Raw genomic sequence first — 14,698 nt, 5'->3', positions numbered from 1 at the left:
GGCCTGTTGTACAGTTCAAGGTCTAACTAGCAGCCCTAAGTTATTAGTATAAGTTTATATATTATACAAGAAAAAAAAATTGAATATTCTTAGCAAAATTAATTCATTAATATGATGGAAAACAAAAACCAATTGTAGGGTCGTGACAATTGTACTAATGTAAAGACTGCAATGCTATTAACGACGACAGCGTTCATCGTTTATAAGTTTTACCCTTGAGCATCTATCCTGTAATTAAAAAATTGCACCGGGCGTGTGTGCCCCGTGCATGTACATTAATTTTTTATTATTTTGTACCGAACCGACGCTATGACACACATAAAAAAAAAATATGTATTATACCGAGTCGTTTTTATTTTGCTGGTCGTTCTGGCTGTAGTTGTTATTATTATGATTAGTTTCGTCGGATACATATAATATAATATTATTATTTTTTATACACTGCGGCAGGTTACCCGTTTTTACGGTCTATCTGATAATACGGCGATGCGCAATTTCGTCCAGTTTATATTATTATTATTATTATACACTAAAGGTAATGAATGTGCCGCGTTATACCTACTTGTATGTAGTTTGAGGTGTACCCCTTATGGGTTGTACCCTACCCACCCAAAGCCAGGAATCGCATGGCGACCGGTGCTTATATAGACTGCAAAGGGCGAGTTTATACTTACCAGGAAGAAGGGAGAGGAGAGGTGGTGGGTGTAAATTTGTTTTATAAATATGATTCCGACCATATTGCTGTATAATAATATGATATATTATGTTTCGCACAGCCTGTAATTATAAGTCGTAAAAAAGTGGTAAAAAGGCGGCAGTGTCGGCGGCGGAACCATAACTGAATGGCCTACAGGTCTCACCCCACGCCCATTATGATATCCCGGATGAACTCGATTTTTTTTATATTATTGTCTTAGCCGACTATGACGATAATAATATCAGTCTTATTATTATTGCAGACGGATACTCTGCGTTTTTCCCCATCGCCATTACTATTACTATTGTTGTACACAAGACATTTTGTTTTTGTTAATAGCAACTATCGAACGAACGAAGTAGTAAAATAATTAACAGTTTCAATTGGATTTGTTCAATTTCTAAATAATAACGGTTTTAAAACAGTTTTCTCCGCTACTTTCTTTACTTGACACTTTCATCTCACTTTCCCAATCAACTTTAAAGCTCTATATAATCGACACATTTCTCTATACATCCTCTTGTTTATTTTAAATTCGAGTATCCCACACCCTCTCATATACTATTGTAAAACTCTATAATATTGTACGTTATAATAATTGGCCTTACTTATAAAATTGTACATCACATTTGTACATCACAGCAAAAGTCCAGGCCTACCCATTGCCTATCCCATTTTACTTTTATCGATAACCAATAATTAAAAACATTTATTTTTTTTTCGCCAGGTACTCCAATAAGCCGCCTTCCCATAATGGCCAAACGTGTGCTGGATTTGTACACTTTATACAAACTAGTGGTGCAGAGAGGCGGAATCGTAGCGGTCATCACCAAGAAGTTGTGGCAAGAGATCATCCGTGGTTTGGGTTTACCTCCTTCAATAACCAGTGCAGCGTTTACATTGCGAACACAGTAAGTCCAATATTCAATTTACTTAACGTACTCGGGGCCGTAGGATTCTTAGAGTTTGCTAAGCTTAGCCCAGGTGTTTGCTGCTTAACTCTCCTAAGCGGATGGCCATAAAAAACAGTTATGTAAAAAGTCAGTTGATATAAATATTTACAATTCATATTGTGAATTTTAGCTTCTCGCGGAGCTGAGAAGGTATTGTTTTTACAATGATGTGTTTTTATTTTTTGTGTCTGGACCCACGATATCTCGTAAACCGCTGAACCGATTTCTTCGTGTAGCAACTCTATAGATCAGAAATCATACTTGGGAGGTACGTTATCAGGCCAAAAATTTAAAAAAGTCACCCCTTCCCCATCAAAATTGAGAAAAACTCCTAAAAAATGTACAAACTTTTCAACTTAAAATTACGATGCTCTACAACTTTTTTAAAAATAGTCAAAAATGTTCCAAATTTATATGAATTGTTCTTCAAACATAGTAATATCGATAAACATTAACAAACCAAAAAAATATCATAAACCCTTTCCCTTAGAAGGGATAGCATTTTTTCTCTATTTCACTTTTTCAAGCAAAGTTTTAAAAACTTAGATCTGAAAATTAGAGCAAAGGTAGATCTAAAATGGAACTATAATATATACAATTTTCTCAAAAATCTGTTGTCAATTTTCTTTTATTAAGGAAAAACCCCAAAAATAGGGTAAATTTACACTTTGGCCGGAGTCAGTTTCTTGGTTGCTATGTGTGTGTGAATCAACAGTCAACAGGTAATGAAAATATTTTTATTATATTGTTTATTACGATATATGAGTAACTATGACAGTACATTTTTATAGACAGACGATCGACCCTTCTCGTATCCACCCTACACAAGACTAAATATTAAATTTTAAGTACATTATTGCTGGTCCCACGGTATCTTCTAAACCACTATAACTATGAATGTGTTGAAACTTTCGTGGATTAAAATATTACATAACTATAACTAGTTTGAACATACTATCCACAGATTCGCATCGAAGCGTTTATTTAAAAGTGATTTTATCACTTTCAGTTATAATAAAATCTGTAGACTTGAGACCTATCCGTCCCCACTATACCCGACCCCACTGTACTGACTTTTTTATCAAATGAAAACAAAGTGTGCTCTTCTGCAGTCCTCCCGTTGTCGGCGCCTTTTCAACCTAAACTATAAAAAAATAGGACTTCCTATACTTACCTACATTTGGTTTTACAGGTACGTTAAATATTTGTACGCCTACGAATCTAGGATGAATCAGTTTAGCACGCTGGACGAGTTGAACATGGCTATCGCGGGGAACAGGCGGGAGGGCAGGCGAAACAAGTCGCTCATGTACTCGGATATGCCGCCACCGCCACCGGGACACCATCCGCATCACTCTCACGCCGGCACGCCGACTTCCAGTCACCACCATCAGCATCCTCAACATCATTACGCCAACGTGCTGGCCGTCGACGACAGGTTCCGGCACTTGGCAGCCGCCATCATCGACAATCACAATCATGCGGCTGCCGCCGCAGCTGCAGCGGCTGCAGCGGCCGCGGCCACATCGGCAACGGGTAATTCGACAAGCAGCGAGCATGCGAAGCTGCGAAAACCTCCTAGCCCGCAGTTGCAAGATTGCAAAACTTCGGCAGTACCCATATTGCAACAGGCCCCGCCGCAACCGCCACCACCCATCCCGTCCGCAATAGTACCGTCGTCGCTGTTCAACGGACACCACAACTCGTATCACCATCACCACCACCAACAACAACAACATCAACAGCAGCCACAGCATCAACAACAACAACAGCAGCAGCAACAACAACATCAGTCAGTGCCTCCTCCCAGTGTGCTCCAATCCACCGCCGATCAAACCAACAAACAAAGAGGTCAGTTTACTGGTTATCAAGTTAAGTACTTACATCTAGCAATTATTATTTAAACTTAAAACGAGATGCTCGAACGTTTAAATGAAGTGTTCAATAAATCTTTAACTGTTTACCAGTGCCTTAAATATCATTTTGTCCCCATATTTGCTCATTAAAATCGAATAGAATTATATGTGTGCTCTGTTAAAATTAACTGTAACCCACATTTAGGAGAGATTGCCTTCAGGGTTATCCTCTCGCCCAGTTTCATAAATAATTCCACGTATGCTTACAGTGACTAAAGGAGGGGGGGGGGTTAAATATCGTTACCATCATAAATAATGTTAAGGAAATATATTTAAAATTTGTATTTATAAAAAATAATCTTGGATAAAAATGGATAAAACCATTTGGTTTTAAGATCACCCTAAACGGCAACATCAAATAATATTTGTAAGAAAACTCGTTTTATTCTCAACTGTTAAAGCGTAGTCTTACCACTTTTTAAAAAATGAGTACAGGAGCCAACTTCGAAATGGACTAAATGATTAATAAATTAATGAACAAATGAAATTGTTTAATAGGTAAATTCTACATAATTCAATAATATTGTATTGTGTAGAAAATGTATGATAATCGTCTGATAAAATAGCATGCATAACTATAACAAATATTACAACTCGATACATATTCTGATATTATTTTAGAGGTTTCCAATGTTTTAAATTTAAGTTGACACTAGCTGTATGTAGAGAGTTTTTCGATATTATTTTTGTTTTTTTGAATATTAATTATAAACAATAAAACTAAACGCATATCGTGTCAAACAAAAATGAGTAAATTATTATTTAAATCGTCGGAATGCTAAACGATTCTGTATTAGGATTTTCTTTTAGTTCTTTCTTTGCTACAAATTCCGGCGAAAGCGAACTAATTGCACCATTAGTCTATGGAACAATTTGTAGACCATTGTTTGCAAAGCATCTATATTACAAATAATAATAATTGTAATATTAACAAAACGCACTAAATTAATGGAGATTTCACAAACGTCCTAGCGTTAGCCACAATAGTAATAATAAACCAGCTAAAGAGTGCGCAGACTATTTTACACTTCCTGGATTTTATTGTCAGGAACACGAACACATATGGCGCCAATAGTAATAATTATTGCGGGTTAGCGCATCGTCGAGTTAGAGAATTCAGAATTCTGCAGACACAATGTGTTGTGCATAGTAATCAATTAATATTCGATATTGGTAAAAAATTAGTAATGACCATTTAATAAGTACTAGCATTATGTTATTTTTCTATAATACTCTACCTTCTTTCATTGTGATTCGCTGAAAATATTTTATTATTATTGGGGTTATTATTATTGTTACAACTACACTGTATTTTATCTAACCACCGATCGTCCACTTATTATATCTATATTATTAACATTTATGATGTTCAGCTAAATAAGCGATTAATAAAAAAAATGAATGTATATCAAAAGCGAACAGTTGATAAATATAATAATATTGTAGTTAAAAAACTTGATGTTTTTTTTTCTGTCGTCCCGTATGTGTCTTTTTGTTTGTTCTCCTATAATGAAGACGCGTGCCAAGGGACATAAGAATAATAATATACACACACACACACATACGATATAATTTATATATAAACATTCATTTTTTTTTTCTTTATAGTTTTGTTTGAAATCGCGTTAAAAGCGACGAGGTCGCAATAAGGGGACGTTATGTTGTTTGACAGGGCAAAGGAGGCACGTCGTTATCCGCTAAAAAGACAGATCTTAAGACGAAAAATCTCGCAGACATTTGTGATGTGTTGTTTTTTTTTTTTTTTTTTGTAATGATAATAATAATTATAATAATACTCGCGCAGTATCTTTCAAGCGTCACTCTCTCACCTGTGCGAGATAATCATATTGTGTCTATTATAAACGTGTATTTTTGAAACGCTACCAAGAAAGTATAAGCTTAAATATTATTCATACCAATAGGTACATTACGAGACGTGCAAGTGTGTGTGTGTATGTATGTTTGTGTTCTAATTTCTGCTCGTTCAACAAAAACGTCTTCATTAGTTACGGCGGCGGCGGTGGCGATCAAAAACGCGTTAAAGGAAAACCTGTTGGAATCGTATCAAGACGGTGCTCAGGCTGTTTTGTTCGGCTAATTATACAAACGGTGTCACGCTAAGCTAGTTGAAAAACAAATGGAAAATCTACACGCCACATTGTCGCATTAATAATAATAACGACATGGGTCCTCCTGCGTACGCCAAAGCAACGGGAAACCGGCGCCGAAGAAAAATATATAATTATATATTATATTATAGTAGTGTCCAAGAGTGTCTTTTCTGATTGAGCGTTTTGCTGTCTAGACGTTGTGTCCCTTAATAATTAGAAATTGTTACAATTTTTACTCTTCATAATATGGCGCAAAACCATGAAACACCACCTGTTTAAGAATCTAAGTAAATTTATTCAATTTAAATTCCAACGAAATGTTGCCTTAAAAAATTTCCACCGTAAAAATGTTAATATGATTGTCCTTGCAGTCTATATACGTCTGTGTCAATAATAATAGTGGTATTTTCTAGAAGTTAAATTGTTATTGTTTTAAAGACAATACCTTTAAAGCTGTAAAATAACTAAATTACTTTTTTGGAATATATTATAACAGTGAAAAATTAACACAATATATTATATAATATAATATCATTAGTGTAATCGGTACCTTTGCTAACCGTGAGTTAAAGCTTTACATTAACTAAGTATTATAGCTTTTTATTATTAGAGTCTATGGTATTATAGCTCAGCGTCCACCACCTAAATATCTAATACTATTTCCAGTATTTTTATGTGTTACTCGTCTTATTTACTGAATTTCGTATATGACATACCTTGTATAATATTAATTAAGACATTATTATTGCCATACAACTTTCTTGCACATTAGTACATCATAATTATAACTTGACTAAATATACTCGATCTTTGACTTTTGAATTATTAAGGTTTTTTGGAAATCAATTACATGAAATCCTTATTGGAGTGGCTGGTTGACAATACTGCTTCTTAAATACTGAATTCTTTACCTTCGATGCTGAACTACTAAATTACCTTTATTTTCTTTTTGATCGTGCATAGTATATTATAATGTATTATTATCATCAAATATCAACATTATAATGTAATAACTATGTATTATCTGAGGGGTCGAATAAATATAATAAAATAAAAAATATTATAAGAAGGTGTCATCGCGATTAGGAGTTCTTTGACTATTGTTCCCGTTTTCGATCGTATCTCTGCCTGAGAACTCGAGGTTTAATAATAATACAAAAAAAAAAAATGGAAATAATATGCCACATAATATTATATAAGTCAACCTTAAAGAGATGAGGATTATTGGATTCTCCTGATTTATTTTCTCTGATAAACGGTTAAATCATTTTTGTTAACAATTAGTTATATTATAAATAATATTTTTTTTTTCTAACAGAACTTCTCAGTATGCTTATGTGGATGGACATAGTCAGAGCAAATCAAACGGGCCTGCCCAGACTACCAATACCGAGTGAGTATAATATGTACTAAAAACTAAAAAGTTAGCATTTTGGGTTTAGTGTTTTTTTTATCTCACGCTCAAACTAAAAATGTATTGAACTAACATTTCTTATTGGTACCTATTAACTCTTTATTGTTTAGAAAGAAACGATCATTAACAATGAATGATTGATTGTTAATGATCGTTTCTCGAAATTATTATTTCTTGTTATTACAGCGCCATCTAGGCGAAAAAAAATAGTGTTGAGAAGTTAAGGGGGCTACCGGTAGATCGAGTGACGATTACTAAATAATAGGCACTGTTATCAATTTGCTTACAGCCGTGTTTAATAGTATTAAATACTAGTTTATACAAATTTGAGCTATTTAATAATTATAACACTTGGTTCGATACGTTGCACAACATTCAGACACGGCTGGGTCAATATTAATTTTGTTGCGTGCAATGTGCATTTATGATAAATTTAGCTTTGGCTCACTACAGTGCCAAACATAACATGCAGAACATTACCGACAGTTTCGTTTTAACAAAAAATTACCAAAGGTTCATTAAAACGGCGTTTGTTTTACAGGTGTACCGACTAGTCCTTCGGCTTATACGGCGGCGGCCGCTCTGAATTTATCGCCCGCCTACAAGAGTCCTATGATGCCGGCCGTGGCGGTGGTGCCGGAGCAAAGCGAAGCTCTTAATCTGGGCAAAAAGCGATGTGCCACGACAAATAACAACAACAACAACAATAGCGAAGACGACGACGAAGAATCGTCAGGAAAACGGATCAAGACCGAAAGGTCTTCGCCGCCGGTCAGTTGCTCCAGCGGGATCGGCGAACCGGAAGAAGGTGGATTTATAGGAGGAGAGGAAGAAGAAGAAGAAGACGACGCCGTGGAAAGAGTAGAAGGAGCTGACGAAGAAGACCTGACGACCTCGGCTATGGCCAGAAGTCCCTTGAATTCCTTACACGGCTATCAGAACAACTCGAGGCGAACTTCACCAGTCGGATGCAATAGCTCACAAGACGATGTCGTCGAAATGGACATCAACACTTCGCCTTCGGGTAATTTTAGTTTTTTTAGATCTACTTAAAGTTTGAACAAACTGCGCGTTAGCTGATCAAAATACGTGTTAGGACTTGGACTTAGCGCTAACAATTAGTTAGTTTGAAACAATTTAGTGAATGAAGTAACGAAGGATTGAAAAAGTTTGTAAGTGTCTTTGAAGGTTGACCTACGCCTAGTGTTGTATACTTGAACTGATAAGTAAAATTATTTAATAGGAATTTAGATTAGTAATTCTAATTAGTTATTCATCTGAAATTTGTTTGTACACTCTATCCAACAATCTATGCTTGGTAAGCGAAAAAAGGTTTTTTTTAATGGTAAAAAAGCTATAATTGAACCTATTTATATGGTATTGTAATTATTCCATCTCATGACAGGGTAATTAACTTTATGTACCTTTAACTCTTTTAGTACAGTGCCTTTTCATATCTTGTATAGAAGAAGTTTTGAAAGGATGTTGTAAAAATACATAAGGCAAGACGAATGAATAAAAATAAAAAGATATTATTAAAAGAAATAAAAAATTGTAACAAATTCAGACATAAATTAGCATATTATATTTTATGCGTCATTCCATCAATTTATCAGAAAGCACCACATGCTACACAAACATAAGATATTTTATTGTTTTTCTTAGCGTAAGCCAGCTTTCAAAATTCCAGTAATAAAGTCTAAATCTGATAAAATTTTTTTTTTTTTTTGTAAAATATAGCCAATTAACCCGACAGAACTTAAGTGTTTACAAATTTAAAAACGTTTTAATGTGACGGACAACTGAGGAAAGGTATATTGTGCTGTTTTTAAGCTATTTATCAATATGTTTTATTGTTTTAAAAAAATTTTCTAAAAACTATTACGACCATTCAGTATGAATAGTGAAAATAAATTTTTAAAAACACACATTGTGAATATATGTATTTCCCGAATATCATATTTTGCAATTAATAACATATATCCAGTCACAACAGCAGCCTTCCAGATATTACCTATAGGATATGGCCTATTATATAGTATGACATAATAAGTATGTTAATGTTTTTGTGCTTTTGTGTGTACTCAGGTCTTTCCGGCAACAAAGGTTTGGCGATATGCGTGACACGGAGAACGAAAAACGGCATTTACAGAGGTCAACTTACCAAAAGCAACGCGTTGGTCAACGGAGGTAAACTCTCATTGCATAAATGTTATATTAGAGAATAGTAGTGGGTGTAATACTTTACAAAAGTATATATTATTTTAAAACACAATGCTCGGCACTTGAAACTGACAAAAAAACACAATATTCAAAATGACGGTTGTGTAAACAATCATTTCAAACGATATTGTACCTGTACCTTAGATCATGTCGTTTTAAAATAAACGATTTACATAACTACAAATTGAAATAATCATGTTCGCTGTCAAGCCATCCCCCGTGACAAAAACACTATTGGCAATATTATTGTTATTCAGCTCTACCGACAGTACAATACTCACACACTGCACACACACACACACACACACATACAGCGGTAACCAAAATGAATAATAATAATAATTGTTTGTGCTCGCGTGTAAACAAGCCAATACACGGTGTACACCGACGATTTTCCATTTATTTGCAATAAATCGAATTAAGCAAACAAAAAATTGGAAACTGCGGTACCGCAAACGATGGTTTTATATCCCCACTGGGTAGTACATACATTTAAACGTACTAAGTCCCTATTCCCAGCACTGTTCCCGAAATTCGTGTGCTGTGTATTACTTTTGGCCAACCAACCTGTTTATAAGAGAATATGTATTTTCCCAGAAATAGGGTCTCGTGGTCGAATATCAAATGAGTCTCGAAGAAAACGTTCTCTGAAATCACAAACTCATCCAATATGGCCGTTTCTCGTGAAACATTTTTGATGATTAAAAACCCCACAAAACAGCAATGTTACAGTAGAAGAACTTATAAATTATTAATTAGTTAAACTATCGATTTTTGTTTTTTTTTTAACACAAATACTTATATAAATAACATTATAAAAGTAAACAACTTAAATGTAAAAAATATCCATTCCCTTTTACTCGTTATTTATTATTTATAAAAATATGCATACAGTGAAATATTATACAGTTTAAATTTGAATTTGACTAAAAAAAAAACTGTACAAAACACGCAATCATTTTTATTTTCTAAGTTTTTACTATTGCAGACGGAGTTGCGGCCCGAGGTAGGAGACTCAAATTGCATCTCAATGAACCCCAAATCGTAATCTAAATCTTAGCATAACATAAAAGAAGCCCTCAGCTCCGCATAGTAGCTAAAAATGCAATATGAGTTTGTTAGGTTAAATGCTGAGTGAAAATGGAAAACGCACTAAAGTAATAAACGGTTCTAAATTTAGGAAAAAAAAAAATTGTTCCTTAACATTTAAAAAAAAAAAAAAAACAATAACATTTTGTAAACTTTAGAAACTCATAATTATTAGCGGAACGCAACTAGTATTATACAATATTTATACATTTTTTTTGGATCAATTCGTGCCTGATCCTGAAAAACAACTAGTGTATATTATTGATCTAGAAAAAACTTAAGCAACACTTGTGGTTATGTATATAGTAAAAAAATAAAATAATAAAATATTTAAATAAATCCTTAAACACAAAAATATGTAGTTAAGGGTTTATTTAAATATATTTAATTGTTGTATTTCTTTACTAAATCGTTGACATATTTTTAGTATCGTTAATGAATGCACAGAGTTTTATAGTTTATGCAAATAGTATATTAATATTTTTAAAATAAAATGGCTGTATCCGAGTTTCATTTTGAATGCACTTAAAATTTGTAATAAATAGTATGCAAAATATTGCGTACGCATTTATTAATATAATGATTTTTGGTTTGGATTTTAAAAAAAATGTCTAATGGTTTTTTAGTTTTATTATATTATTTTGTATTATGTACAAAATCGCCGAAAGGATTTTGCTTTAAGCTTGTACTGAAAAGGATTTCGTGTATTTCAAATCTAGCAAGAAGTAATCATTATTTCTACAGCTTTAGGGTATTGCTTGAATTGAGATTGGAATAAATCAAATAATAACGATTTTCGAATAAAATGAAGGCTTACGAGTTTTTACAATTAACGAAATTAATTAAAATACTATTTTTACTAGAAAAATATTCCTACAGCATTTATATTATGTTATATAATATTATAATTATAATATATTTATATACATACATAACATATTGTATAATAATATTATATAAATAGAAACAACCAAACTTTTAGGCAATAATAATAATAAGAAATATATTTTACATAAACATAACAAAATAAAGCGTATTTACAATATAAAAAAATTTGAAATAAAATTATGTAATGTAATACATGTGTATTATTTTATAAATTAGATAATCAAGTCAGGACGCTCAAAACGTTTTTTTGGGGTAACCATTTAGTGCACATAAATCACAACAGCTGCTATTATTATACTATCACACTTGGGCATGCAAAAACTATTATAACAACTTTTTTTTTTTGTAATGAGAAGGTACTCGTTAATTTTTGACATTGTATATTTTATTTAGTAATTTAATCGTACAGTAGGAAGTAAAAAGTTATGTAAATATTTTTGAATATAACATTTACATTTTAAAATAATAATTAATTTTATTGATCACGTTTTATTAAAAAATATTTTTACAAAAAATAGGACAGTATCATTACAAAGATATGTTTTTATCTATTTTGACTAAAATTACAATATAATATTATAAATATTTACATACAATGCGGAATTGTGCAAAAAAACATTTAACACTGTATTTTTAAAGAATTTTTCAACTATGATTAAATTTTATATTTTAATAAAAACTATGTTAATGAATCTATCTAGTGCGTAAATTAATCATCAGATAGTCTGTCCAGATTTCAGTCTGTAGTTTTTGAGTTAAAGAATTTACTCACCAATGTGTGTGAATACATAACTTTCATTCTCGCTTAAGAAATTGTGTTTCAGGTGTTTTATGGAATAAGCGCGCATGCCATACAGTATACTTATTTATTTCCTTATTGTACATAACACTATATATAATCTGGCATCTTCGGAATAAAGCTAAATTAATACGTCAAACGCAGTAAAGTAACGGTGCAGACATGATCAGCGGATCTTGTAATCGTTTAGAGAAAATCTTTACTTTGTACCAAGTAACATGTTTTTGCAATCATAATCCCCCACCAAAAGCATTATACCCCTTTTGCCAATATACGAAGAGTGTGCAACAGATCGATTTTTTTATTAGTAAGGTTATAATAATATTAAGGAAAAAACAAAACATTTTCTTCTCAAAACTCTGTTACTGGATGTACTGAGTTAGTCTGCCAATAATATGCATTATACCAATAAACCGGCGTAGTCTGTGCATTAATAATTCATGTATAATGTGTTTTGTGTTGCAGGATTGAACAACAACACTAATCCTTTTGTTTTGCATTTAAACGGCGACCTGTACACCGGACACTTGCAGTTACAGCAAGCCGGCAGCAATTGAACCAGACTGGGAAATCGACGATCCTATGACTATTGATTATAATAATGTGTAATACTATAATAGTGTTAAAAAAAAAAATAGCGTACGCGTACCGCGCAAAAGACTAAATCGTAGCATCTAACCGATGCTGACTAATAATAGTATTATTTAATTTACATGTATATACTTTATATTATAAGCTTTCGACTGATTTATTATTGTAATTGGTGGATTAATTTAATCATCGGTCTCAAGGTTGCAAAATACATAATAACGCCAAAAATTATGTCAATACTTTTGTCGAGTCTAAGAAGCAACCCATGTTATACATAAACACGTTTTATCGGTCCCACTCAGCACACTTGTCGACCGTGCATTTCATATACTACTAAATATTTACAAAATATTATTTCATATAACTTTTTTCTAAAATAATTTTGTTCATGATTATACATATGTATTGTAATAAATGTTGGTTCCGTCGAGGTGTATAATTATTGCAGCGAGGCGAGGAAATGAAAAAAAAAAAAACGAGCAACACGTCGATTTTTGTTTTGATTTTTTTTGTTTAAATTGAAAAAGTAAAACAAATATAAATTCCAAAAAGCATTTCTAACCGACAAACGCTGTCACGGTCGTTGTTGGGCCTCTATTCGGAACCTTTTTTTTTTGCTACTCACCCGGCGCACATCCATTCGGGTCCAGCGCTTTTTGTGAGCGTTTGTTAAACAAACAAAAGTATATATAATAACAGTATATATACGTATAACGTCTGTTTATGATAGCAAAGGCCGTAAAAAAAACATTATTATCACAAAACAAACGTTTTGTGGAATATGTATATATTATATTTGTGTCTTATGTATTTTGATAAAGCTTTCTATTATGTAACAGTAGTAAACCTAATAATTACTATATAATACGCTTTTACTGAAGAGTCGGCAAAAAATGAATATTATGTAAATTATGCATTGAAGTGTAATTTTTTGTATCTTATGAAATACAATTGAAATTATAGAATTTGCATATTATTACTGGTAGAAAACCTAAGTTGTATGCTAGAGTATAACAATATTATGTAAAATAGTAGTTTTTATTATTTTTTAAATTAGTTCCTATATTAAATTCAATTGGTTAGATTCTTTTTTAGTACATAAATTTATTTGTCATTTTGATCACAACATAATACAATTTGTGTAATGGGCGAAGATCTCATGTACAAAAATAACTGTAGGTATAGGTACGCTTCAAAAATTATTAATAATAACTATCATAGATAATACTTTATACTACTAAGAGATGTACTAGTGTGTATTATATACATATTATATTAAATGGTATATATGGTTAAGTAATATCCCGAGTAGATTATACTCGATTAGTTTTTCCGTTTGTTAAATGTAGTGTATTAATAATTATCAATGTATTGTAATCATTAATATCGTTGTGTAATTGGACATTCGCGTCAATTTCGCTTAAATTAATAGGTACCTAATTTTTAAATAAATATATTGTAAATGTATAATGACTTTTACTATATATATTATATACAGTAAAGTTAAAATTATAAGACATAATAGTAAAGAATGTATATAATAATAATATAACCACTTATAGTTTTACCTAATTGTAGTGTAGATTGATTAGCGCTTGTTCGAAACCGTTTATTTATTTTGTAATATTTAATATTATTATTACTATTGTATTAATTGTAATTAAGTTATTTTTTATTGTTCTTTCATTATCGATAAAATAAATGGATAAAATATTATCTATTAAAATCAAAACGAATTGCTTAAGCAGTTGCCATTTTTATATTCACCTACAAATTACAACAAGATTGAACCTACACAATATTATAAAAACTATAATTTGTAGTATTATTATAGATTATTTTATTTACAGGGTGATTCATTAAGGATAAGATATTCTTAAAATAATTGCAATTTTCTAATTTTTCTTTTTGGAAAATTCTTGAGTTAATGCTTTTGTACAATATTAGAAAATATACAATTTTTTATTAACATAAATATGTTATTGGTCTTAGATGGTCCAGCTGGATGCTGGATTAT

At 31.9% G+C, this 14,698-nt stretch overlaps 1 protein-coding gene across 1 annotated transcript in view; it reads left to right on the top strand.

Annotated features, from left to right (window-relative positions):
• Window positions 1-14,111, top strand: part of LOC126835401 (AT-rich interactive domain-containing protein 3B-like) — a 58,880-nt gene extending 44,769 nt beyond the window's left edge. Inside the window, exons 5-10 of the mRNA XM_050567971.1 lie at window positions 1,425-1,608; window positions 2,843-3,501; window positions 6,996-7,070; window positions 7,633-8,115; window positions 9,180-9,281; window positions 12,556-14,111. Of these exons, the coding sequence (XP_050423928.1) occupies window positions 1,425-1,608; window positions 2,843-3,501; window positions 6,996-7,070; window positions 7,633-8,115; window positions 9,180-9,281; window positions 12,556-12,647 (1,595 nt within the window). The 3' untranslated portion in view covers window positions 12,648-14,111. The remainder of the gene's footprint in view (window positions 1-1,424; window positions 1,609-2,842; window positions 3,502-6,995; window positions 7,071-7,632; window positions 8,116-9,179; window positions 9,282-12,555) is intronic.
• The last annotated feature ends 587 nt before the right edge of the window (window positions 14,112-14,698 follow it).

This window comes from Adelges cooleyi, unplaced genomic scaffold (genome assembly GCF_023614345.1).
Source record: "Adelges cooleyi isolate 19-005CV unplaced genomic scaffold, UGA_ACOO_1.1 ACOO_flye_CR_arks_rails_tigmint_CR_PRNA_23, whole genome shotgun sequence".
Classification (NCBI taxonomy): domain Eukaryota; kingdom Metazoa; phylum Arthropoda; class Insecta; order Hemiptera; family Adelgidae; genus Adelges; species Adelges cooleyi.
The sequence above is the reverse complement of the archived record's forward strand: the minus strand, read 5'-3'. Positions and strand labels throughout refer to the sequence as shown.